Source organism: Temnothorax nylanderi, unplaced genomic scaffold (assembly GCF_030848795.1).
Source record: "Temnothorax nylanderi isolate EJ_2023f unplaced genomic scaffold, tnyl_v1.0 TNYL_tig0312_pilon, whole genome shotgun sequence".
Taxonomy (NCBI): domain Eukaryota; kingdom Metazoa; phylum Arthropoda; class Insecta; order Hymenoptera; family Formicidae; genus Temnothorax; species Temnothorax nylanderi.
The window spans coordinates 28104-50231 of record NW_027249374.1 but is presented as its reverse complement, the minus strand read 5'-3'; the positions used below and the strand labels follow the sequence as shown (position 1 = coordinate 50231).

Below are 22128 nucleotides of genomic sequence, written 5' to 3'. Positions count from 1 at the left end.
GATTGACGTTGGCGGCTAATTTAACAGTTACACTTTTGATGACATTATTTAGCGAACCGGTAGGTCTCGATTGCCGCAACAATTGGAGCAATATACATGACTTTGACCGATTTATCAATAGAGCGTCCCATAATAATGAGTAACACGCGACGAATCAACCCGCTTGCACTTGATAACTTGATGACCCGCGACGTCACGGCAAGAAAGCCGCTGATTGGGTAGATTGGCTGTCGACCGAGGGGCTCGACCAAGTAACCGGTTCTCAACCCGGTCGCTCGGAGCTCTCGTGGCTCTCGATCCATAACTCGCAGATCGAACCGTAAGAGATATCGCAACGTTATCTTGGAAATCCCGAATAAGCAAAATTAATCGTGACGCCGTCTTGGCTGTTAAATTTTAATTATTTACGACATTTACGTCATCGGCCGTTCCTCGAACCTATGCTCGAGACGCGCGCGTCGATGATGTAACATTACACATCTCGTGGACTTTGGCACCGTATTAATGCGAGATAAGCGAGAGGCTTTAATCATTCAACCGTTTATCACCTGCGCGACTTGATTGTTATTTTAACCTTTGTCTGGTTTACTTTCCACGCATAATTTATCGTGGCGGCGCGGCGAGACAAGTCGTGCGAGAAATAGGAAAACGTGAACTTTGGATCACGCGCGATTTAAATTCGATGGACGAAGTAAGCTTGGCGATATGGCTGTTAATGAGTAGAAGCGTCCGTTTAATTGAAACGTTCGAAAATGGAAGAAAATGGATGATAACGCCGGGATTTCGAGAGCGCAGTACGAACTGGCACGAAGATCCACGATCGATCGGACGGAAAGTAGTACTACTTTTACCTTTGTTAGCGACCCGTATATCAACATCCGCTCTGGCAACATTCCTATCGTTGTAGATTGCATATTTCATCGACCAGAGCCGCGACAGAACTTCGTGGTATCCGTAAATCAGCAATTAGCGCGCAATTATTAACATTGTACGCACGTGTACCTATTAAGTTTCGCGTGATTATCTGACATTTGCCGGAAAATATCGAGGGCACGAGTAGATGTTGAAGCTGCGAAGGCTTTCAGGAACAATATAATTATGATGACTGGTAAAATTCTCTTATCTTATACCTTTCGAAAAATTATCTAAGAATTATCTTATCTTAATCATTTCTCTTATCTTTCTTGAAAGATGATACTGGCAAAACATAAATGTACTCATTCATCCCGGATCGTAATTTATTAAAGAAAATTGCTTGTAACAGGTCTAGGAATCCATTCGGTATTACTTAACAGTGTTACGCGAACAATCAGGATTATTTAATATTCTATGAAGCAGCACATTGCAGTTTGCATCTAATTAATTTCGCTACTTTGCAATTATGATTCTCCGCTCGGACTTACTCAGCCCTCGTAACGGTATATATACACTTGTTATCTGTTTACGCATAGGTCCAGATAATTTCGGCCGTTAAAAGCGACTCGCTCGAAGGTGCCTCCTGATAGCCGGATTTTCAGAGTGACTCACGTCTTCGCAGAATCACTGCGCGAATGTAGAATCACGTGTTTCTTACACGCGAAAATCACGAGTATCCGCGAACGCTCGATTCGCTGCGAGTTGCACCCTTGATTCCGTATCACACGCGCATTGTTAATCAATTAACTATATCAGTGAATCTCTCTCTTGAACAGCCGTTGTTGAATTTTACTTCAGTTTTTAAGCTGATTTTCTAAACATTATTCTCGAGCTTTTTTTAATTTTTGAATCGCAGATTCATCAGAAAACGTACTCTATTTTTGATAATAAAATACCTCAAGATTTAATTGTCTATAAGATAACTTTATCTTTACAAGTTGTCATTAATTGTTATAAATTATAATTATATAAGAATATCTGTGCCTTGGAGAGGTAAAGAATCGTATCTCCTTTTTCAGGTCAGGTGATATAACATTATTGTACATATTGACAGTTGTACTATTAAACATGTCAGTTAAATTATTTTATTAAAAACTCAATAAATCAAATTGCTACTTTTATTTTATATCTAAACAAATATATCATTTCCTTATTTAAAACTTTAACGGTTTTCCCAAAATTTATAATAATGGAGATACGATTCTTTACCTCTAAGATACAGATATATGTAATCAGAATTAGCGCGGTTTCTAGCTCTTACTTTATTTTTTACGCTTTAGATTACACGACGAAGGATTGCTTCTTTAACCCTTTAGAGGATCGCAGGATCTTTTTCCTAAATCACGAAAAAATTTCGCTCTAGGAAAAAATATATACGTTTAACATATAATCGAACGCAAAATGCGACATTGATATCGAGACGTTTCGTCACGTCTCATGGTTAAGGTCTGAGGGTTAAATCGCTAAGTAGTTCGATCAGAATTTATCGTGCGACAGCGACGTCTGACGTTCGCGGTTAATCGTTATATTGCCGGAGGTGAAGGGGTCGGTCTCCTCTGTGTCGCCCACGATCTCGAAATCAATTTTAATTGGCGCTGATACCGATTCGCTCGCCTTGGGGTTCGCTCGCGTCTCACACGCGATTGGCAAGCGCGCTCGTTGACGTCACGCAGCACAATGAAATAATTGCAGACCCGTGTTCTCTCTATTGCGTTCTTTATCATTTTGTCTCTCCCCTGTAAATCGGTCGGGATTGGCTCATCGTGTTCGTGGACGGCGATAAAAATTTTCCACGCCGCACAAATCTTGCGAGTGCTGGGAAGTCCCTCTTTGTACTTAATCTCAAACGATAGCCGCGCGGTGGTGAAATTATTGATTTTTCTTTGTGTTATGGAAATCGCAAAGATTGCGACTTATTGCGTTCTTTAACATTACGGAGAAACTTTTCGGTGTCGTATAAGAGATTTCAAAAATAAGTAATATACGACATATGTAATGTAACTTTCACAGCGCGCTTACAATTAGCGCGGAGCGTTGTATCTGGCGAGGCTATGTTGTCGCATATCTTACTAAACGTCGTTTTAGACACGCAACTGACGCAACACAAGCTCTGAAACGATAAGATAATGATATTACCCCCCGGTTGCTTTGTTCTCGCTGTCGCTACATCGCTATCGACCGAAATTGCGCTAGATTCATTGAAATGTGTTTTACGTAAAACATGTCCATGGCAACGTATATTAATCGTTGGAAATTCGCGGATGGGAGTTTCACGGAGGAACGGTATATTTTCGTCAGGGCTGTGTGTGACAGGCGGACGTGACGACCTACACGTGACTGACAGTCGACCGTTCACTTTCGGACGACGCGCTCGTTCGCGAATCTTGCGTCAGGAGCTCGAAGAAGCATCTGTTCTCGCGCGAAAAAATTCTTGGAAATGCGTTTACAAATCGGTCGAAATGGGGTCCAATCATAACGGACACAGGAACAGAGTATTCTTTTATAACTCGTAATTATTAATGATAAACAACACCAATAAAAATGTATTTTAATTTATTGATTTATTCAATTTATGAAATTTATTTTTACTTTGTCGAGTTAAATTAAAGGCGTATTTTTTCTCATTCTCTCTTTCTCTCCAATGCTATTTTTTTCTCATGATTTTAGAGCCGATGTACGAACGTCTTTGCTATATAATTTATACTATTTTTGCAATTATTTGTTCACCGCGTTTACGCAATTCATGCAGGATGAAAGTGCCTGCGTTGCAACAGGTAATGACTCATGCGTTTATCTTTTTTTTTGTACCGACTGACGAAGCGCCATCTACCTTATCGACGGTATCTTTATCGGCAGTTTCTTATCGATGTGCAAATCCTTTTGTCGCGAACTCGTATCAGAAGATGGCAGTACCACTTCTTCTCGCGAGCGAAAAACTCGCATCCCAGGGATGACCGATTCGCGCGGTTATTTGGGCCTGGCAACCCACGGGCTCGATACATTGCAGACATTCACACACACACACTTCTAAACATTTCAGGGAAAACGAGAGCAAGATATAATGTAATTTATGAATACGAATAAAAGCAAGTTTTGTTCCTTTAAAGCTAGAACTACATCCTTTAAAGAGACAAATAAAAAAATGCGAATTTACAAATGCTTTCCATTCTATGTACATACGAAGAGATACGAAAAAGCATATAGACATTAAAAAAAAAACAATTGACGCGACATAAATTTTATTTAAAAAACCCTTCATTCCTTCTATATATTTTATGTGATTCGATATATTTTAACAAGATCTTTCATTAATTACGTCGTGATAATTTTATTCTTCTTAACTGCGTTAGAGAAAGAAACTGTCTCATAATTCAATCTCTCTCAATTCGAAGTCGCTCGTAAGTTTTCATCAGCCTCTCGCCTGAATGTGATTTACGGTACACGTTCATTATACTTCAACGTCGCGGAATGCAATATCATCATTCGGAATTATGTCAATCTTACGCTGCCCCCACGGCCCACGGCTCATGTTAGAGGAAACACAATCGCGTATTATATAACAGTATTACGGACGTACGACATTCGCCGCAAGACAGGAAAATCGCAAATCCAGATTGCGATTCGTCGATGGGATCGATTGAACGATAAGCTGCGATCTCTTTCAATCATCGTCAGCGATCGCGCGATAATTTACAGGGGGTATCAATAAGGGAGTTAAATATAAACCATTATTCTAATCTAAGACGCTCATCTTACTCGCTTCTTTTCATCGACCTCATAAAGTAATTTGCGATAATTGGAAATCGTGCATTGCGTGATCACGGTTGCCCTCCCTTCTTCCCCTTCGTATTTTCGTATCGGGCGACATCGACAGTCCGAGGACGTGCATCGTACAAAGTGAATTTTCCTGGCGTTCTTAGTCGATTAACTCGCGACGAGGATCCTTCGGACTTGTCCTCGAAGGCGGATGCGCTCGTAACTCCCGTTGTTTTCCATTGAATCGCGCCTGAATAGTCATACGTCGTTTCTGCGCGATTTAGACGTATTAACGATCGTTAATCGACGCGCGCTGCGTCGCCGATAATGACTGGGGAATGCACGTAGGCTAGAGTCGATGACGAGTACGCTTACCTGCATGTGATGACATCTTCCTCCGATCGAGACTCGTCCTATATTCGTGTGAGAAAAAGCAGTGTCATCTCCAGACGGCTGATCGCTCGTATTTCTCCAGCTTCCTTAACAATTATAGATATTTGTCGATACACACATTATAACTCCGTGACGCACGCGAACCCGATGAGAATCTCACGCTATATCAGGGAGGCAAATACCGGCGCGCGTGCAGCGAGTACCATTGTTCGTCGTTTCATCGATCGATTTTCCGACGAGTTTCCGACTGTCCGAGAAAGCGTGAAATCGGCATCGCGATATAGAAACACGCGATCTCCGCGCGATCCGCATTTACGCAGGTAAACGCGCGCTGTCGTATTGAATAGGTGACGATGACAAATTCCTGAATTGCCTAACGACAGTCGTTACGCCGCGCGCGATAATTAATTCCATGACGCCTCGTACAACCGCCGCCTGTTGCTATTAATAATTATTTGCCATCACTGATCAACTCGACCTTCTTCACCGCAAATTAAGTAGGTTCATCCGTGGCAACCTCGTTCCAACTGAATCGTGCGTGAATCAGCCCAAATCGCAAGCTCAATTTTTGTAAATCCACGTTTGACTCAGAAAAGCTTGGATTTAACATTAATTATAGCTTACTAATAAGCTATATTGCCAAAAATATCTTCAAAAACAATTACTTCTTCATGTGTGTGCATTCTTATTAAACTTACGTAGAACAAGCGCAGATCAAACACGTATTTAATGATACACATTTTAATTGTTCTCGCAATAATCTGAGACTACGATGATTGATTGCTTTTGGAAAGATCGAAATCCGTCTCTAGTCAGACAGAAACGTAGTTCGCTCCATCGTGTAACTTCGCGTGAAAAGATCTTATGAATGTGCGATGAAAAAAAAACAGGATTTTTACGTAAGCCCGTGTGTGTGTATGTGTTGATTGATGAACGTGATAGATGTTATTCATTCTTGCACATGGTGACACAAGTTTAAATTATTGTATCGCACACTTGCGATCCTTTGTCAATTTTTTGCTAATAAAATGAGAGAGCGCGCCTGACTTGGACCTAATTTCATGAATGAAAGGTGCTGAATGACATGTTAATATATTTGCAAAATTAATTATTTTAATTATCATTATATCTGATTATAAATATAATTAATACATAGCACAATCAACTATTTATTGATTATTACATTAATAATTATTAATTTCTACAGAAAGAAACAAGTTTTTTGGTTACTCTAAAATTCAAAACGCAACATTTAGGATTTTCACTCTAACAATTTTTGTTACAAAATGCGTAAAGGAAATAGATATATAGAATGTAGATGATAGAAATTTATCACTGCTGAGTCTGCCGGAAAATTAAGTCTAATTTTTGGCATACCAAATTTGTGCGTAAAAATACTGGACGAGCAAGTCTCGACGAAAAAAAAAGGAGAGTGGGTTTCCCGGAAAGAGATAAATACGGGATGCACGACCGTCATTATACATGCGTAAACACCGACGATTTCTAGCTCATCATACTCAAATATATTCATCGTGCATCCATCATTCGAGATCGTTGTCTTGCATCGTTAATCAATCCATGTTAATGAGCGAACTTAAACGTATATCGCGCGGATCCTCTTATCGAGATATCGTTATCGGCTTAAATTTAGTGCATATAATTATGTACATCTAAATTTTTCTTCGAGCGATAAGCTTATCTGGAACGATCTTTGGTGTCGAAAACTTATCGCGATAAGTATATCTAAATTAGTGGCGTAATATTCAGCGGAGATACTTCATACTCCGACAGCGACGTTTGTCGGTGTCATGAATCACTGTAAAAACATCGTTTGCGGTAATTGCGGCGACAGATTGATGCGACTCGGAAGCTACAGCGTCCCATCAGCTCGCCGCTATGGGCAATTTCGCGCGGGTTTTCTTCATATTTTTGTTTTCGTAAGACACCAAGAAAATATGTCATTAACGCGCCGCGCGGGCTGGAGATCCTAATCGCGAGAGACGTGACGATGAAAAGACACCCATGAGGATAATTGATTCGAGCAGCGGTGATTCGAGCCTCGTGGCTCGGCGACGACACCCGCCGCGCCGGCAGAAACTATTCAGCATGGCCTCTTATTGCCATCCAACCCTCCGCGCACCGACCTATTTCCGGCTAAAAATAGCCAATAGAATGATTGTCGCTAAAACGATGTCCACTCGACCGCGGCGTGTCGCGATTAATTGTAAGTGCGAAGGCGCCGTAACGCAATCTCTCGTGCCACCTTTGGCTGCCTCCGTGTTCGAATCTTGCGTCTCCAATCGCGCGAGTTGTTTGTCCTTAAACAAATCAACGGATTTCAACGATTGAAATTTAACAATCTTCGTAAACGAAGACGATTGAATTAACAATCGAAGTTGTACTGTTGATTTCACCGCTGATATCTTTTACATTATGTTTAGATATGTCCATAAATTTTTTTCGCTCGTCCATTCGAAATCCTTGCTTCTTCTGCATTACTCATCTCAAAGCGTCGAGGTGTAATTTACGACGACTCGTAAAGTTTGCATCTCGCGTTCAAATAGGAGATTTCGACAGGGCGATGGAAATTTTTCATTGTCAAAGCGCAAATTTAATGCACCTTCAATGCGAATCAATTCTCGCAAACAATCTCGTTCGTGGCGCTTGATGTATTTTCTTAATGATAAGATTAAGACTAACCCGTTATCAACCCGTTATCTCGCGCAGAATGACGGTTCCAACACTCTCGAGAGCATCGTGAGAGCACCTCATAATATTTATCTGCTATGCTACAGTGCTAGTGATCGAGAGGATATCATTTTTAAGGTCTAAATTACAAGAATAGACGTCACGTGTGCAGCTATCGTTTAGAAATTTTCTCGCTATAGATAATTATTATCGATGTTATCGATATACTCATTTTCTATACTCAATTCTATTTTAAGGATATGATACAACTCGTAATTGGTTTTGCTATAGATTTAATCGGGTTTTGCGTCAGCGTCCGTGAAATTTTCTTCTTATCCCGTGAAAATCGCATCCATTTCCGACGATAAGTAAGAAAAAAGTCAATACCAAGAATTGAGTTTGCAATTTTTACATTCGCGCGATTTGATTAAAATGGAGTGCAATAAACGTCGATTGCGACGTCCGATTGCGCGCGGCAAGGCTGATCTCGCGAAGCAATGAGGGAAAGTATTAAAAGAAAGTTCATACCCACGGCAATTAATCTCTTCCACGCTTCGCCGAACGAACAGTTGAGCCGAGGTTAAGTCAGTTAATTGTTTAAGAGTATCGCGTGTCCGGCGAGTCGGTTTTTCCGTGAAAAGCAGATTCTGCTCGGCGACCAACGAATGCAACGAGAATTAACCTCGTTAATGAGAAACGTTCTTCGACAAACACACATTCGTCACGGGGAGAACACGCGACAACGCTTTAATTGTCTCCAAAGACTTGCAAATACGTGCATCAGAAATGATTCGTACCTGCAAAACGACCGTAGATAACGAAGCGCCTTTAAACGATACGGGGAATAAGACAGATTAATTGTCAGCGTTTTCGATAAGAAAATTAAATTACGTTTATTACAAATTGAGTATTCCTGTTGGACGTGCGGAATCAGCCAACCGCCGCAAAAGCCGCAAATATAAAAAAAACATGACAGTCGCGATTTAATCACATTAACGACTTACGCAAAAGCGTAAAGTTTTAATTACATGCGATTAATCGCGTCGCGTTAGGGAGATAAATAACCGCGGTCGTACTTAGCTATAGTGTTAGTCCACAAGTCCGAATGCATGACGCAACGAAAAGTAATGTTACATGTTGTCCAACTTGTCGGGACCAAGTCGTTGGCACCGCGCAAGGATCTGCGGCTCGTTTAATTACGATCGGCCATAGGAAAAGTCCTCGAATGCGTAAAATCGACTCGAGCTGTCGAATCCGTAAGCCGGAGTATTTGGATCGTCTTGAGGGCTCGGAAAAGGAAGAGCGCGAGCATTACGTAAAGCGAGACGCGATTCTTGGTCCAAAATCATTTCGACATCACGAGGATGCGTGTGGCGATGGCAGAAGAGCGATCGTGCCAATTTTCTGCCGAGGAGATTGTGTACACGCGCGCGAGATAAGATATCGAGATAGAGGAGCGGATGATCGAAAATAGGTGAGACGGCGATCTAATCACCAATGCCCTATTTTCTTGAACAAAGCAATTTATATTCCGCCGATGAGTAATATTCATACGCTTATTTCACCCTTTGTTCCTCGGGCAATTTGTACCGGACGGCGAATAATTAAACAAATGTTAAGCACATGTGCATAACGTATTTGTCGCCGTTTGGAATAATGTAACTGCCGACCTATTCATCCGCGAGGAACGTGAGTGGAAAGATCATGTGGTGATTCAAAGTATTATAAAAAGGATTATATAACATTCGATTGCGCAATAGGCGAGAATGACTGTATGCATTTCTTCTATTTAACCGTCACGATTTCTGTCGATACGATTATTATCGCGCGCGGAAACAACGCGGCGACCAAAAGATAATTGTCGTGCAATATTATCGATTACGGGGGTTAACTACGATGATATATATTCGCAATTATTACATTGTACATTCTATCGGCATAATTAATCTTCTTTCGGAATCTAGTTGATGTAACCTTGAAGTATATTTTCGCTTGCTGTCAATGAACCGTGGCGCACGGCCTACTTTTTACCTGCCTGCACGAAACGAATGATCGTTTTGTCACGGCTTCTGGTGAAATTTATACTTTGCTCCGTCTCGAGCGAATTTACGAGGCTCTTCGAGGGAAAGGAAAAAGACCCTTCGATCGCTGCAATAATTTTGCCCGCTAAGTAGAACGATGTTATGTTTAAACGTCCTTTCCGACGTTCGTTTCCGTCAATTGTACAAAGTTCTCAACAATTTTGCACGTTTTCCTGCGATACTTTCACTATTTGCGCCAGCGATCGACGTCATGGGTATCCATATTATAGCCACGGAGAAATTACGAATGTAAGACGTCAGAGTACGGTTGACGTACGTAGTTTCTTTCTCGCATTCTGACATTTTCCTATAGACATTTTCCTTAAGAAAGTTCTAATAATAATCCTTCATGTAATTTTATTTATTCGTGAGGGACATATTAAGAATAGCTTGAACCTATGAACGTTACCGATTGGGGAAAAGATCCTGCAATTTTAATACCGGTAACTTAGACTTATCGCGAGATACGTGCCGTGTCAAAAGTGATATTTAAGATTTCGCGTCGCGCGCTCAGATATCCGAATGACATTACGCCCCTTCGTCTGGAAGCTTCGTAAGCTTCTTCCCAGCGTCTTCTTCCATCTCCCACAGACGCCCATCTCCCGTGACCGTCAAAAATACGACATCCGAAAAAATTTCGCGCGCGCTATCTACGATAGCTCCGATTTAATCTCCCCCGGTCATTGTCGCCCGACCGACCGACCGACTTGCGACCGTCCGCACGCAAACAGATCCGTTTTCGTTCCCTGAAAAACGCGCGCAGCGTCAGGAACAGCGCAGCCTCTCCTAGATCTGGATTTCTCTCTCTCTCTCTCTCTCGCGCGCGCGCGAACGCATCGGAAATTTGAATCCGGCGCGGGGTGTGTGTCTCGCGTCGGCCAATTGTCGCGGTCGCCACGCCGTTCCCGTCGAATTGGCGGCCGCGCCGTCGGAGGCTCGACTCGTACGCGGCGTGACGTAAGGTCGTTTAAAAGGCGGGCCGCGTGGGACGCGCGAATCAGTCGCACGACGCACGCTGCACCGTGTGCATCGCCGAGGAAGCTGAGGAGTCGGATTCCCATCGGCAGGAGAGAGAGAGGAAGAGAGAGAGAGGCTAAGTGCATCGTCGGCGTATCCCCTTCCCTCCCTCCCTCTTTTGCTCTTCTCCGTCTTCTTCCTCCTCGTCGTTTCTCCTGCCTTTCCCGGTTCCTCCTGCTTCCCGCGGCTTCACCCCACGTTCATACCCGGAGTTCTCATCGTCCAGGCTCATCGTTGGCTGCAATTAGACCGGGCGCGAGATCCCGCCGCTCGATCCGTTACCGCTCTCGAGGGATAATTTTACGCGCGACGCAGCTGGCGCTCGATCAGGAGCTGACCGGAGGAAAACCTTTTAGCGCAGCGGTGCCTACGTTACGACTGTCCCCCCGGGAGATTGGAAAAACACGCGAAGGTTGACTCGTGTGCGTCCCGTAAGTAGTTACGCGCGCGTCGAGACATAGGAGGATACTCCGGTTGCAACGATCGTAATTATTGACTTATTGTACCTTTTATCATTCTCTCGAGATCCTCGAGTAGATAAGATTAAAGCGGGGATTGAACACACGCTGCAATTACTTTATTTGTAATGTACTCCCGTTCGTTGCGATCTCGTAGAATTTTCCTGCGATTACGACGGATCACGTTATCGCGGCATCGCATCGGGAGGATGCCGTGACGAAACGCACGGTTAATCTGTAATTTCGTACCGGTCGAATCGCAGCATCAAATCGAACAATCGGTCACGGGCGACGTGCTACATATTCGCGCTTCGTATTCGGAAACGTCAGTTGTGTCCTTCCTATTTCTGTGAAACGTGTCTATTAACCTTTCAGGGCATATGCTGAATACCGCAGGGGGATATTCACGGCTGTTTTCGCGATAAATGTACCGTGCAAACAACAAGGTGGAGTTTTACGAAAAGATAACGACTTTGATCGCAATTTTTGTTCAAATTTTTTAATTGACTGTTTAATTAGTATTGCGAGAGGAAGAGGAAAGTTCTCTTATATCGTGGCATCTTATTTGTCGCGAAATTAATCGTTCGATAATACTCGTCATTCAATATTGACTTTGTCTGCCTTTTTAATGTGCATCATACCGAGAACAAGCAGGTGACACGTATCGCACTCGTGGTTACTCCGTGGCTAAATGTAGCCGGTGCCATTTAGGGACGGAAATAAGCGCGAGTGATGTCAATTTGGTGACCGGTATTGACAAACTTAACGAGCGTGTCGCTGATACACGTACACACGTTTCAACGACGAGCGATCATGCAGAAAATAAAACGCGTGAGTCTCGAGACTCACGGTCGGAATTTTGCAGCTGCTCACAATCTCACCTTACCAATTTTGATTATCAAAGATCTTATCATAAATCTCTCTTTGTGTGCTATCAATTCAAATTAAAGCGTTAAATAGACATGTTGTAACTAATTGTTTTTTAAGTACTCAAGAAAACTGAATTATTAAATTTTAATAACATATTATAGTGTATATTGTAACATAAATAAATTCTTAATATATAAATTCTATAACATAAATTAAGTATGTTGTATTATTAAGTTTTAATAATATATATAATAATTAAGTAATTCATATTTGAGATTAATTTTCTCAAATTCTTGAAGAAACGAGTAGATCATTATGATACATTTATTTTTTCGATGGATTCATTGAAAGTCTCAAGACATTTATATTGACGAATCCATTGTGATAAATTATATAAAATTTGCGGCTTAAAACTCTGTTTGTACGCAGGTATTGTCGCAATGTCAGTACAATACATTATGTGTTGTAATTAATTTGCAGAATTCAAGTATAATATTTTCAATTAATATTCCGAGAAATGTTTCAAATTATTCAAGGTTCCTCGTCGAGGTCGACTTTGCTCGCAATCTGGCGTTAAAATGACCGCTGTAAAGATATAAAAAACTCGCTTTTTTCTTTTTATATTAATTTTTATTTATCAAATCAAAAGTGATTATCTCTCATAAATTCGTCGAATTATTCGCGAATGATTCATCGCGATAAAACTTCGGGATCGATCTTTGTGCATATTTATCGTCCCAATGATCGACGCAGTAATGCATACCCAATTATTTTAATGTGACTCACAAATCACAGCTCGCCGCATAATTCAAACGCGTTGAGTGCATGCAGTTAGCTAATGAGAGTACTGCGATCGATTTACCGGTTCTGATATTATACTATTGTATCGCTGGCGGACGATTCTACGTTTCCTTGAAGTCAAAACGCAGTGAGAACTGAGCAGTTACATCCGTGCGTGCGTTGAAGAGGTTTCTCCATTTTCTGAGTTTATTAGAAGTGACAATACTCGATCATTTCGATTTGTTTCGACATCTACGTGTCTGCAAAGCGCGATGCGTTGTAAAATCTTACAATCAAAATTAAATTCATTCGACGAGATATTTCATTTCGGCGTGTTCTACCGATTCCGCCTTACATGCGTTCAATCGTAGCGACGAGGAATCTAGAATGTAAATGACATAAGTGCGTGATTGCGATACTAATCGACAGCGAAAAATCCTCTCGCGAGACTTCAACGTCTTGCAACGTCTCTAACGTTTGCCTTTGCGTTTTGTATTGCAGGGGAGATGCGGTTTCGCTGTTGGAGCTGAGACCACCCCGTCGGCTGCGAAAGTTCGTGGGCCCGCATCCGAAATTGATCACGAAAAAGTAAGGATCACTCGTGTCAGGATCATCACCCGCGCGCGTCATCACCCTCGTATCCCTCGCTCGAAAAAGCGGAACACGAGAGACACTGTCGAATCGAGCCGGGTTTAACAAGTAATAAAAAGTAAAAAAAAAAGAAACAGAAAAGTCGAACAAGAGAGGAATAAAACCTCAAGAGAAAGAGTGATCCGCCCGTGCTTCTCCGCGCGTGCTTGTGTTAACATAAAACCGGATCGCGAATATTATTTGACTAACACACCGACGTAAGAAACAAAAGGAAAAAGGAAAAGTAGATCGTACACACTCACGTATAATAGTACGAGACCGAGAGAGAGAGAGAGAGGCGCCGAAAACCGATAGTCGAAAAAAAAATGGCCATGGTCCCGACATGCTCCGTTTTGATGTTTCGTCCTGTGGTGCACGCTGCGCTCTTCACGTTCCTCGTCGTTCTTCCGAGCACTGCTATCGCGGATAACACGGTCACGACGAAACCAACCCCGTGCTCAAGGTAAGTGTCTCAGAGAAAACCAACCGAAATTCATGCCTCCACTCGTTTACTCGACCCACCCCAAGAACTCGATTCGAAAAATGTCGCACCCCCTCTCCTTTTTCGCGACCGTGCCACCGCTCGCGATGGCGAAATCGCTCGTTGTTAACAGATAGTTGGTTAATTGACGCTAGAAACCGATATTGCTGTCGTTGGCCTTCGAAACTGCGATAAACTGCGGTTAAGTCACATTTTCCGTCGCACGTTGGTGGACATTTTCAACATCGACATCTGCCTTACGGTAAAAGTTTAAAGCGACCAGCGATTGAAAATATTTTATTAACAATTTACTCATTAGCTCATTGCTTGTCCTCATAAATATATCGCGTTAGTTCATTCGATAAACATTCGTTATTAATTAACGTTAAAAAGCGGACGAAGACGAGGGAAAAACATCTCGAATGAAACATTTGAGAATTTTCCAAAGGAAGCTTATTATTTAATTTATGTAGATTTTGTCAGAGTTAGACACTCGAAATTGAGTGCTTTACGCCACTGACTTTACACGTAAGCGATTACGTTAGGCACACGCGTAATTGCATAAAATCTCATATCCCAATTATCGTATACCTGTCTCACTAACCATCATTTGCAGAAGTGGAATTACAAAATGACGCAGGACTAATTAGTTAGGATTATTGCATTTTGTATGCATGTGAAGCTACAGGCTATTACATAAAGAAACGAGGCAAGAGCTCGCGCGAACTTCCAGCCAAGTTTACATATCGCCGACAATGTTTATATTTAACGGCGATGTAATTTTTTGAAGCATAAAATGTGAAACTGTGCAGTTAAAGTTGGAAATGTTTACTGACCACGAAATGAAAATATTTTGTTTATGGCTCCCTCGTCGTATTTTTGAAATGTTTTGCTTGTTGCATTTGATTTCAAATTATTCTGTTATTAGAAACAGACCGAAAGGGGCTGCAACAAAAATCCACATAGTTGCCAAAAGTCAATCGCGCATAGAAAGACACAAAGTGGAATTTCAACATAATCGTCAACTTAGTAATATCATTGCAACTCTCAACTTTCCTCAACGGAACTTGATAAACACGAAACTTTTTTTCGAAAGTAGAATATATTTGTTTTTCATAATTTCTTGACAAATAGATTTTTTCTTGTTTAAGATAGAACCGTAAACTTCAAAGTTTTGAGTAAGTTCAAAGCTTGCGCCCATTTAAATATCTGTCACTGGCTATTTGTCAGAAAATCACATCTCTACGACGTTAGACGAGTAAATTCCGACAGCTGACCTATCTTAGATATCAGACACCTCGAGGAAATGTCACGAGACTTTAAATGATTCGTCGACAACGACGAGGCACGTCGTTCACGCGGCAGCAAAAAGTATAAGTCGCGTCACATACGTATTGTTCATAAATTTCCTCAATAGACTAGCGAATAATAAAAATCTCTTTGCCATCGCGTTACTCCATTTTTTCCAGACTTTGCATTATCTATATTTGAATTTTATGAGACATTCTCTCTCGTGCAAGTTTTGCAAAATATATATTTTCCCACGTGACGTTATTCACTTATCAAAAATACGTCATTGTTCTAAGCACAGTAGCATTTCATAATTTGCAAGTTAAAATGTTCGTAGCATTGTTAGTAGCATTTCTGTTACCTGGGACTTTGCCCAAGTGATTCCTATTTTCTTTTGACGTGGACGCGAACCACGTGCTGCGGAAATATGCGTGGAAAAATAGTCTTCCGAAATTAGATCGACGTGCCGTTTCTTTCACGTACATTTATCGTTACTTTATTTTGCAAAAAGGTAAGAAATATAATTATTCGGGAGATAAATCATGGAAAATTAATTATCAACGGAAGAACAATCGTGAACGTGATTTCAGAGGAAACTAGAGGGAACAATGTTCTCCCTGTTGGATCTAAACGTGCCGCTTCTCAAATTTTGCGCTCTCCTTTTCCTCGTATAGAGCGCGACGCGATTATACAGCATAATCGTATGCCTCTGACGCACTAAGGAATCTGTGTCGCTTTAAAAAACGACGGGACTACGTACGCGTTATTGCATTAGCCGGCGCACGCGTGACGCGAGCATTTAGGGAAATGACCTTAGCAATGAACCTCGTCCCGGAATCAGGCGCGTGGCAAGCTGGACTCTAAATTAGCGTGTTCCGCAAGCACAATGAGCGGTGACCTTTAGCAGCGTCTCTGCACGTGCATGTATGCACATGCTAATGGTGGGCCTCGTGATACGCTGATTTGCGACGGAAACTTTTCACTCGCGCGATCGATGACGCGCCTCTACCCCAGCATCTCTACCTAGGGATTCGGCGGTTTTAGTTTCGTTTCTCCGCGCGCCGAGATCGCGCAAGTACTTAGCGTAGGCTGGCACACACGGAATTATCGAGCTTCCCTCGATTTTTCCACGTTCGTTTAAACGCAGATGTTAAGCACGTCGTCGAAATTACGTATGTATAAGTGGCATCCTGTTTCTAAAAATATTTTACTCGCGATATGTAACGTATTTTTAACCGAACGATTACACGGTGCAGATACTGGAAAGGAATCAGGTTGGCGGTATTGCGAAACTGCTTTTTTTTTACAGATACGTCACGGTTTTTAAGCGAAGCGGGCAATGAAGGGTATCGACTTGTTAATACCACGTAAGATAAAGCCGTGGACGATATCGCGCTCTTTATAATTCTGCATACTCTTTCGAACAGCCGTCCGAGGAAATTTACTTCCTTCCGATATATATTTACAATCGACATAAAGCGGTCAGTACTGTTAAAATTTCGAATTTTATTGTTACGTAGAACGATTATATAATTATGCCCGATTTGACTGGCACAATTTTAGAAGGAATATTCTGGGCAGAATCTCAAATCAAGTCAGGAGCATTTACCTCGTATCGGAATTTCTAGAGACATCGAACATTTTCGCGTGCATTTGCAAATCTTGCGAATGTTGGCGTCGCGCCACCTCAAAATTTACGCAACATTTTCCGCAATGCAGAGAAGAATCGTTCAATGAAGAAATCTGTATCCGATATTTGTTTCTTGGTAAAACTGCTAAAAAAAAAAGACATAATAATCTCCTTCTTAATAATCCTCTTCCTCGCGATGTCGCAATTTGCGGACGATTATAGGTTCCGCGGCGTGGAGTTGCCCGCTAATTCGCGGACGTAAAATTCGGCGATGTCTTCCAAGAAAGCAAGGACTTATTCTGCGCCTTGCGCGTCACATGATGCAAACATGTTTGCGGAGTATAAGCGTGTCGCGACATAGGCAGAATTATCCGAATCACGTCTCCGAGATAGCATTGCGCCGGGTATATCCGGTAATGCATTTCGTGATCGTGACAACGATAAACTGCTGATCTTTGTCGAAAGGCTGTTTTTTTCTTTTTCTTTTTTTCTTTTCATCGAGAGGACGCGTGTTTTGGCTCGAGCTATCCTGCGACGTGACGAAGGCATGTGATAACACGACGATGTATAAAAGGACACGAGTGGCGGCACGCCGAACGCGCTTGGAGCTCAGTAAATTGAATCTTCCGGAGATCTTTCGAGTGACGTCTTAATAAAGTGGCGCGATCAGGCCACTTCTTGGCCAAGACCGCAATGACATTTCAATCTGAGATGCGCACCGGGTTTTTTCGCAGGGAGAGATCCAGTTCGACGGAGCGTTCGCTTACACGTAAACGAATATTCATATCCGGCGGTTAATGAGTACGTATAATGAGTGCGTCAAATGCAGATCTTCTAGCGAAAAGCATAGTCGTGGACGATTTTTTCCGTCGCGGCGTCGGATGATGCAATATTCGAACGCAATCACGTTTGGCATATTAATTAAAAAGATCTATCGCCGATGTCGCGCGACCCGCTGCACTTGACACGGCTGTTCGAATCTTATCATGGAACCTGTTCGCAATAATTCATCTATTCCTTTTCGTTATTTTCCATGATATTTTTTTTGTACGCACAGTTGACATAAAAAACAATCTATATATTTTTTGAAAGAATAAGAATAGAAGCTAGTCATTAAAAATAGATTGTTGCGTGCTAATTAGCAACACGTCAAACATAATCGCGGACATGCAGGGTTTATTAGTAAGCCAGCTCGCGTTAGAAATGACAGAAACGGTGAAATCTAAATGACCGCGGTTATCGTAGGCATACGAATGTGTATTCAAACGCGAAATTATCAAGGATAAATGACGCAAATGATAAAATCGCGTTATCATTCCCACACGCCATCGTTTCCATTCATTTGAAAATTTATTAACATAGATAATCTGACGGAGCAACTAGACTTGACACGGAAAAAAAAAACTTCTTTAAATAATGTCCTTCTAGGAATGGTTTACCGAGACAACGGTAACTTAACAATCGCATTTCCGATTTTTTCAGAGATATGTAAACACCTTCTCCTTTAAAATTACTCCCGTATTACGCGACCGTGTTTCTTAGAAGACACTTCCATGCGTGCAATTACTCCACGCGGATAATTATATTTGCGCTGAAAGGAGATCGTGCCGGCACGCGGACTAACAATCAGGCGGTCGCGAATCGGAGGCTCCTCCGTGAGGAAATTTGCATGCTTCTGCCGCGAATTCTCGCGGTAATCTCGTTAAAGCGTAACATGGCGACGCGCGGAGATCGGTTCTCGGTTTCCAGCGAGCGGGAGAGAAAAAAACGTTATCCCTCGCGTATTCGCGAGGCGAGCGCGCAGAGCGCGCGCGTATTAGTAATGATAATGAGGCGGCACATTTCGCGAGAGCCGCCTCGCGCATACCGTCACGCGAACGCGCGGGATCTCTTCCATTCCGCGCGGCACAGCGTAGCACCGGTCGATTTCACTCCTAGCCGCGGAACGCGCGACCACGTGCGCGCGCGGGGATCTCGTTCGTCAAGGCCGTCCGGGAAAATGGGAGTCGCGGCGATTTCGCACGTATCCGATGGCCGGGGGCCGATCTACGTGTTCGCGAATCCGCCCGATATCGCGCCCGGCGCGTGCGAGATTGGTGAAAAATAATCCACGCGCGGGGCGAGAGAAAGAAGAGAACGGAAGCGCGAGAGAAGAAACCCGTGCGTATTCTCGCGCTTACGTTGGTCTCACGAGAGTAGAATTTTTTTTGTTCAACAAATTGATATGAAGTCATGTCGCACGAAACTTTTGAACGCTTTTTGACATTTACGCTCGTTACGCTTTGTGGTTTCGTAATTTTAATAATTGCGACCGAGAGAATGTTCATATTTATAGAACTTGACGACGTTCTTACTGCGTAAATATTACGCTCGTCCGAATGAATACGTTCTTTTTATGAGCTCTGATCTAATCCCGCTTCGGCCTAGCTGAAGGTGTACCCGGAAGTGAATCAGGATACTTGCAATTGCCTCACAATTCATAGGAAAAAATAAAACGGTGTAATTGCGGGATCGGAATTTTGCTACTATTAAGCAAAGCGCGTAATTCTTTACACATGTCGCCTTTATCGACGTATCAACGTTGTTTATGAGGATAAATGATCGACTAATAGATATAATCCTGTTTCGCAATTAGAAGTCACAGCTCCTTTATTCTCACAATTAGAGAGGCTACAACTTCCTGTATCCTTACTGGAGAGATTGCGCGTTCTAAAATATCTCCGGCTTAGCTGGAGGTCGAGACATTGGTCCAGATGTCGATCCAACCGCGAAAACCGCGAGTAGTTGAAAAGCATGCCTCGCGCAAACTTTAACTTACTACGCCGCAGTTCGGGACCTTAACACAACTTCAACAGGATTGACTTTGCATCGCGGTGAAAGGAGGCCACCTAATTAATGTCGTACCTATGAAAATAATTAGTAGACAACAGAAACTTCCTGTGTAAATCACGTTCCTCGTGGTCGTTATCGTATTGCTACCGTAGCTCCGCACAAGTCATGAAAATTAGCAGTCGCGTTCATTATTTCTTCAGGCACGTTCGTCCTTTCTTTTTACTCCGGTGCAAAGTTCATCCTGCGTGGATTTCATCCACGTAACACTCCCGCGATCCCGGCGAGAGAGAGACCGCGGTCGCGAGACCAATCGCACGCGATCGAGAGGGTCTCGTGCTCGTCGAGTAGACAAGTAGCCATGTACCGTGCCTTTCCAGTGAGATATACTGCCACGGCGAGCTGCTGCACACGATACAGATGGCCGGCATATACAAGGACTCCAAGTACTTCGTCGACATGAAGATGAAGCGGCCGGCGAACGAGACGCTGGCGTCGTTCCGGGCCTTCATGAAGACCATGAACTACGTGCCGAACAAGCAGCAGGTGGAGAAGTTTATCAACGACACATTCGAGATGCCCGGCCACGAGTTCGAGGACTGGGACCCGGCCGACTGGACGGCCACTCCCAAGTTCCTGCAGAACATCGAGGACGACGAGCTGCGGAAGTTCGGCTCCGATCTCAATCACATCTGGAAGCTGCTGGGCAGGAAGATGCGGGACGACGTGAGGATCAACGAGGAGCTCTACTCGATCATCTACGTGCCGCATCCGGTGATCGTGCCCGGCGGGCGTTTCCGCGAGTTCTACTACTGGGACTCGTACTGGATCGTCAGGGGCCTGCTGCTGTCCGAGATGCACAGCACCGTCAAGGGCATGCTGAACAATTTCGTCTCGATAGTGGACAAGATCGGTCACATACCGAACGGTGGTAGGATCTACTACGCGATGCGCTCGCATCCGCCGCTCTTGATACCCATGGTGGACGAGTATCTCAAGATCACGCACGACGACGCCTGGCTGAAAGAGAATCTCTGGCTGCTGGAGAAGGAATTCAACTTCTGGCTGACCAACCGTACCGTGGACATCGAGTTGGACGGGGTCAACTACACGCTCGCCAGATACTACGAGGAGTCGTCGGGTCCCCGGCCGGAATCTTACAAGTGAGTACCGGTGACTTCCGCGGCTTCCGGTAATATAGCCGTGGATGAGCTAAATGATCTAGAGTTGAAGCGTACACGGGGATATTATTGTTGATGATATTGTTATGCTCATTACCTTCATGCCGGATTGGTAAGCGTTAATTTTTGTGCGTTGCGCAACACTTGCATCGTTCGCGAGAGATTCTGACCGTCGTGCAAGACGCAATGTTAATTTTGCTAGCCCTATTAATAATTAGCTACGCTACTTTCATTCCCGACGTCGATTCCGACTTGGTCCATCCACTTGGTTTTCTAATCTCGCGACTTGATGATTAGGGAGGACTATCTGACGAGTCAAAGTTTTCGAACCGCCGAAGAGAAGGATTATTATTATGCGGAATTGAAAACGGCGGCCGAGTCCGGATGGGATTTTTCCAGTCGATGGTTCGTACACGAGGGTACCAACAAGGGTAATTATCATTCTTTAATTGCTTCCCGCGCGATGAAAATAGAAGTCTTTATGGGTGTGAGCGACGTTGGGCGCAGTAATATTATTACACGTGTCTCCGCAAGTAACGATTAAAATAGCTTTGGCGGCTGGATAAAAGCGTTATTGTCACAGAGTCGACAGAAAATGACACCGCGCTAATTACAAAGATTGTAATGATATCTCTCTAATTCAACGTGGAAAGAAAGAGATGTTTATATATACGTGTAGAAAAAGAATGTAGAATGCAACTAGAATAACTTTTTGTACGCAGATTCTTTGATTATCCGTGCGATGCTCAGTTAATATCGAATAGTAAAAGAAGCTCGAGAAGCGCTATCCTGTTTGTCATGATTTTTCCTGTTCGTCATAATTTTTTTTAATGGATCGAACCGAAGCTATGATGACGTATTACATATACGCGCGTAGCATTTCCCACAGTTATTGTGCTATTCCACATTAAACATCGTATCTCCAATGAGATCTGCGCGCGCGCCTCAAGGCCCTCCGTCTCGTTTCCTAAGTGAAAGCATTGTTCGCGGCGTCGGTACTCTAAAATTCATTTTCGCAAAAGTCCGTGTTGCAACTGAGATCGTTGAATCGTGTCGTTTAACCGTCTTACCTTGCTCAATTCCATAATGAAATTGAAAACGCGTGTTATATAAAAATTGTCGTAATGAT

General features: G+C 43.0%; 1 protein-coding gene across 6 annotated transcripts in view; it reads left to right on the top strand.

Moving 5' to 3' along the window:
• Window positions 1–22128, top strand: part of LOC139781042 (trehalase) — a 39747-nt gene that overhangs the window by 7951 nt on the left and 9668 nt on the right. For 3 of the 6 annotated variants that reach the window (XM_071719851.1, XM_071719850.1, XM_071719848.1), the window contains exons 2-4: window positions 13460–14051; window positions 20199–20981; window positions 21297–21430. In XM_071719851.1, the coding sequence (XP_071575952.1) occupies window positions 13915–14051; window positions 20199–20981; window positions 21297–21430 (1054 nt within the window). In that variant the 5' untranslated portion in view covers window positions 13460–13914. Of the gene's footprint in view, window positions 1–10832; window positions 11282–11683; window positions 11755–13459; window positions 14052–20198; window positions 20982–21296; window positions 21431–22128 lie in introns of those variants that run through there. The other 3 variants (XM_071719847.1, XM_071719853.1, XM_071719852.1) reach the window with 2 other exon arrangements.